This window comes from Protomyctophum bolini (genome assembly GCF_963924005.1).
Source record: "Protomyctophum bolini genome assembly, chromosome: 14".
Classification (NCBI taxonomy): Eukaryota; Metazoa; Chordata; class Actinopteri; order Myctophiformes; family Myctophidae; genus Protomyctophum; species Protomyctophum bolini.
The window spans coordinates 42,428,231-42,434,437 of NC_137875.1; the positions used below are offsets into that span (position 1 = coordinate 42,428,231).

The following is a 6,207-nucleotide window of genomic DNA, read 5'->3' on the forward strand; positions in this document are numbered from 1 at the left end:
TCATCATCATTGAGTGCATATTTCTGCTTGTTTGACAGCAAGCAGTCCCGACAAAAATACTTTACAACTTCAATCTTTTTTCCCCTTTTTTTTTTCCCTTTCTTTTTTCTTTTACAGTAAAATGCGTTACAATCAGTCCTCTTTCAGGCCTGTGAAACCAGGTAAATACATCTTCCTTCACTGGATGGTACCATAGATCAGTTTGCTTTTGCAGTGTTAACAGCCACACTGGTGCCATAGCCATTGCAGTGATTCTATTTCAGCTTGACATTTACAATGTTGGGCTGCTCAGTACAGCAGTGTTATTGCTGGCATTAGTAGTGTTTATAACACTACTGTTGGCCCTTTGGAGAGGGCAGCAACATGTCACCCTTAGAACATCTTTATATCATATTTTTAAAGTGACAAATGATTAGATTCTCGATACACACAGAAGTGGTCAGATTCTGTACCATGTTCTATGGGCTTGGCATCACTACACTGCCCTCTCGTCAGACCACAAGGTCCACAAATGTTAGCCAGCGACAGCTTAAAACATCAGTTAACCATAAACAAATTCAAGATAACCAAACCTGTATCGCAGTTATTTTACATTTATTACATTTAGAACTGAGTTAATTTATACATTTTTAAATAAAGTTGTTCGCGATTGGCTCTGCAAGCAAACATGTATTAGATTGCATGTTGTCATGGAAACATAATGAGCGACAGGTCAAGAAACCTATCATAGTCGGCATACAGTAAATGTGATGAAATGTTTTCTCATGAAGTCAAGTTACAGAAGATATAACTAGTGTACCGTAATTTATGTTTTGCCACTTGTACAATGAATCACTTTCACTGAAAGAGGAAGTATTAGATAATATGTATCAAGTAATATTTCATACAAGTGAGTAAACATAAACTATAGTTCATCAAATGCTATAAACACATTAAAATTCAAATAAATATTTTCTAGAATTCGTTTTTCTTCTTATGATGACGCTGATTTGAGGTATGCAACCAAGTCGGTACGTTCTCCTTTCTTTTTGATGCCAGCAAAGATCATCTTGGTTCCAGGAATGTACTTCTTTGGGTTCTCCAGGTACTCATTCAATGTGCCTTCGTTCCACACAATTCCTGGCAAACCAACAAGGAGGGAATGGTTCATTCATGAATAACATCATTTTAGGGTCAGCGGTGGCCTACGGGTTAGAGGAACGCCCTTGTTGCCGGTTCGATTCCCCGGACGGGCAGGAAAAATCTGGGTGGGGTAGTGATTGTCATCACTCACCCAACACCGCTGAAGTGCCCTTGAGCAAGGCACTGACTGAACCCCCAACTGCTCCCCCTGGAGCTGCTTAGTGGCCAACTGTATAAGACTGAGGTTGTACTGGTCAGCTGTACTGGTCAGCTCCCAGGCTTTTCTCTGTGTGCGTGTGTGTGTGTGTGTGTGTGTGTGTGTGTGTGTGTGTGTGTGTGTGTGTGTGTGTGTGTGTGTGTGTGTGTGTGTTTCTATGTGCAGGGCGTTGCTGACAATGAGCACTGTTGTGCTCAGCTACTACCCTGGGTAAATAAAGGATGATAATAATAAAAATCTCTATTAAAGACATTTCTTTCCCCCAACCAAAGTCTCCTTTCCGACTGACCTTTACTCTTGTTGGCATCTGTGTATGAGTAGCCCTCTGCCTGCCCAGTCTTGCGCCCAAAGAGACCCCAAAGGTTGGGGCCAACCTTGTGCTTGCCTCCGTCCTCAATAGTGTGGCACTGAGCACACTTCTGGACAAAAGCTTTCTTTCCTTTTGCAACGTCTCCCATACTCAGCTGTAGAGCACATCAGAAATAAAGAGGTTATAGGAGCACACACATTGATACAGTTTACAGTATAGTGTTACAAAGCACTTTGTTTCTTATATAATAATGATGATGATAATAATAATAATAATACAAAGAAATATATATTAATAATAATAATAAAATGTATTATTATTAAAGTTATTAAAGTGTGATGTGTGCTGGTGCAGTTAGCCTATTGCTCTCCAGGCCTTAATGGTGGTGGTGATGAGAAAGCTGTAGGCCTACATTCCAAAAAAGCCTCTATTTCTATTCAAATTGTTTTGGCATGAAAATGAAGCATAATGTCTATTATTAGGCTACTAAGTGTGGCAATATTACAGTATACATAGGCTAGCAGCATACAGAACTATATTTGGGCGCCATTTTATGAAGGTCATTTAAGGTAACGATCACTGCCGAAAAACAGAGGACCTTTCCTCCAAATATTCCTCACGACACCGGCCGGCCCTGCACCATATTGCTTGTGAAGGTCGTTTGAGGTAACCAAGAACTCCACACAGTTCACACAATTAACACACGTAGCCTACACTAACTATTTAACAACACCTCAGTCAGTCACCGGTCGCACATGCTCAAAAAACTATATATGTATGCAGCAGCATGTGACTGACTTGTCCCTTCCATGGCTTTATGGCATGTGATACATGACAAATGAGACTCCGCCTCGTGTCTATACAGTCTACGTCTACGACGAAGTGGGTATACGTCATGCTATAATACGCTGAAGGCATTTCAGGTCAGGTCAACCGTCACCGTCCAGATTCCTCGATCCTCCGACACCCGAGAAAACAACCGGGAGCTGCAGCACAGTCCGCCCTCATGCTGCGGGCTGCAACGACAAGTAACGCAACTATAGCCTCCCGGCCCCCCTATAGCATAAATTAACCGGTAATTTAGCCGCTAACACTACCGTACACATCAATGTCAAACAGCCCAACAGCAGAGAGAGAGAGAGAGAGAGAGAGAGAGAGAGAGAGAGAGAGAGAGAGAGAGAGAGAGAGAGAGAGAGAGAGAGAGAGAGAGAGAGAGAGAGAGAGAGAGAGGCTCAGAGCAGCAGCCTGCGTGGTTCACATTACAGAGGATGGAAAGCTGCCACATACTACTCTGTCAAACAGCCAGCAAGCCGCAGTTACAAAAACTATGCTGTAATAATGATGCTCAACGTTACGGTTAATGTCATCCATCCAACGTCTACGGTATGTCGACCGAAAGAAAGTGACGTAGGTAGGCCTATTACCGATTGCAATGGTGATTAACAGGCTATAAACCATAGCAACAGTATACAATTTCAACACATGGAGCTGTTATGGTAACAGTCATGGATCTGCTGCAGTATCAGATCATGTACCACGTTTCCATAAGCAGTGTGCATTCAACAGGAATGCAGTGTTTTATCGAGGATCAGACTATGATTGTCCACCAAGGACACATGAGAAAGAAACTAGTTGTTTTAGGGTTAGGTGACACTGATAGGTGATAATGGGGCACCGTTATACATGAATCATCCACGTTCTAGTGGTGGATTAGCATCCTATAGCTACTTTCAAACCATAAATAAATAAAAGTCAAATGTATCAACCACAAGGCACATAACATGTTTAGGCAAAGGAAACAATTAAGCTTGGTATTTCTCCAAAGGACCAGTTAAAATAGCTTGCTACTATATAGCTCATTCAGTCAGCAAGCATCCCCAAGAGTAGACCCAACCAACCTTGTTACAGTCTTGTCTCTTGATGTTTGTCTTTTAAGAATTTTACATGTGAATCGCTTTCAATCCCACAGGTAATCTTGCAGAGGTAAAGCTACAGTGATAGTAACACAATCTTACCTCTTGGTGAGAAGTATTTGTACAGTGATAATTAGTGTGTAGGTATCCTGACTGTGCTGCTGCTCCGTTATGATAGCGGACGTAAAGAAGGTCACTCACTGTACTTAGAGAGGCCCCGGCTTTTAGCGTCATCAACCAATCACGTGCCGCGTGTCGTCTATTTCCTCCACATCCCTGCGTGGTCCACCCGCGGCCTGGTTCCATTATCGTACACACAACCTTTCCTCACCACCCTGTTCATGTTTTCCAGGAGTAAATTGGGGGATAAAGATAAAGTATGTGAGTGCAGGAACAAAAACAGAATATTAAAACATCATTAGACATTTATTTTTGCCGTTGGCCTCTCAGAATTGAGGAAGCAACAAGAGAAGGATCCCGCGAAGGGAACGAGCATATAGTTCCGAACACGCCGCGGCATTCCTCAGCTTCTATTGTAGAAAAGCACCTGCTGCTATCTGGCCATGTAAGGAGATTTATAGCCACGTCAGTTTTACTGAAGGACACATCGAAGTCTCCATTATAATTTAATGTCAATATTTTACTTTGATAAATAAAAATGAAAAAGTTAATTATTTTTAAAAGTATTAAACGTGGGGGGTAAATAGTGGACGTATAGGCCTATAGTTCAGTGGCCAACCTGGTAGGTCAATCGGTTTGTGGACTGACATGCACGCGCGCACACACACACACACACACACACACACACACACACACACACACACACACACACACACACACACACTTTTAAAATACCAGCCTGAGGTTGAGAAGCGACCTCACCCTAAAGGCCGAGGTCGCATGCACACATCCGCCTGGGTGACCGGCGACCGCAGACTCCTGTGCGAGCCCTGGCGCTTTAGAATGGGAGGTCAGGTCAACATATCTGCCTGGGTGACAGCAGACTGCTATAGGCGAGTGCTGGTGCTTTGGAATGGGGGGTAAGATCTTAATTTTCGGGCCTGAGAGTTGAGAACTGTAGTTTTCGCCGGCTGCCGGGCGCGGCTGCACTAATAACTTTGGGGCAGGCCCGTCTAGAGTTTGAATGGACAGGTATATAACATATGAAATGTCAGAACAGGTCAGCCCCATTTATGGAGATCTAAGGGTTTGAGGTCAGATGTAGAGTTGCTGGCCAATATTGATGACATCAGTGATCTCCATATATGGGCTTAATATTGATGACATCAGGGATCTCCATCCCTGATGATGTCGCGTGATGTCACGTGCTCCATCCCTGATGATGTCGCGTGATGTCACGTGCTCCATCCCTGATGTCACGTGACGTCACGTGCCCGACCAACACAAACTGACGGGAAATGTGCGATTCCGTTTACTGCGACCTTCGGTCGCAATAAACGTCTAAGATTCTTACCACTCACCTTTGGTCCAGGCCGGCGACCTTATGGTCCTGCGTCTGATCCATAGGTCTGATCCCGGGAACCTCCAACTCAGTGAGTAGTACAGCTTGGGTATGGGTTACTTATGCATTAAGTAGGCTACCGTATTTGGAGCTGATACAGTAGGTGTTGCGCTCCACCTCATGCATCTCCCAGCAGTCTAGCACATTGAAAAGGGGATAGACACCCTCATTCTCAGCTGAACTTAAACCTATTAACGCTGCAGTCTACTCTGCTGAGCATCGGTGTTGTGCACCAACATCTGCATTTTCGGTACACAACCCCTCATGCAACATAAATCAGGCAAAACTCCAACCCCAACTCCTAAATCTAACCTGTAAATGCCTACCCTCAAACCTGAATATCTTTTCTGACAACTGTTCTCACATGTATCTATATGTCCTTGAAATAATAGACTGTTGCTGTAAAATATATTTTACTTTCACAAATGAGAGAGAGAGAGAGAAAGGCTGAGAGAGACATGTCTGCTGGCTGGTGACTTTGACTGTTACAGAATTGAGTTCATGCAGATATACTTTCTCCTCTGGCCTGCCATTCATGTGACATAAAGTATGTATTTTGAAGTTGACTGGCAACACAAAACCTTGCTCCGTATTTCAAATTTAGTATAAAGATCTTGATGGTAGGCTACGTTGGTGTTTGAAGGGTTTTATGGGTAAAGGGTTAGTTAGGCAAATTGTCATTCTCTATCAATGTTTCTTTCTGTTCCAACCATAAAGTTAAAAGGTTCCAGCACAATAAGTAATGTGAATACAGCCTACGAATATGGCTTGATGAAGAACAGATACCTCTGTTAACACCATACATAACAAAAACACATGATCGTCCAAGAGAATCTGCTGCTGTCAATTTTGTGCATTTGCGCTCTGTCTCATGTTATGTGAATCACAAGCTTCTGACGACGTGATAAGGTACAGCCGGCATCATTTGACAGATATTACATAATATTACATGGTGACAGTGACAATCTCATTCTCAAGGGCAAGATCATCAGATTGCTGAACAGCTTCCACCGACCTATCAGACTAGAGACTACTGAACAAGGCCTGAACAGTGCCTGTCATCAGGCTGGCCTGCCACACTGGAGCACTTTCCTTTGACAGACTCTTTTTCCGTTTGTTGGAT

At 43.2% G+C, this 6,207-nt stretch overlaps 1 protein-coding gene across 2 annotated transcripts in view; it reads right to left on the reverse strand.

Moving 5' to 3' along the window:
• LOC308328188 (cytochrome c) overlaps nucleotides 1-3,798 on the reverse strand; it is a 3,875-nt gene extending 77 nt beyond the window's left edge. Inside the window, exons 1-3 of one of the 2 annotated variants that reach the window (XM_080781923.1) lie at nucleotides 3,665-3,798; nucleotides 1,629-1,803; nucleotides 1-1,119 (exon numbers count right to left, since the gene is read on the reverse strand). The exon at nucleotides 1-1,119 is cut by the window's left edge and continues 77 nt beyond it. In XM_080781923.1, coding sequence (XP_080638049.1) covers nucleotides 974-1,119; nucleotides 1,629-1,803; nucleotides 3,665-3,796 — 453 coding nt within the window. In that variant the 5' untranslated portion in view covers nucleotides 3,797-3,798 and the 3' untranslated portion in view covers nucleotides 1-973. Of the gene's footprint in view, nucleotides 1,120-1,628; nucleotides 1,804-3,547 lie in introns of both variants that reach the window. The other variant, XM_080781924.1, reaches the window with a different exon arrangement.
• Nucleotides 3,799-6,207: the final 2,409 nt, after the last annotated feature.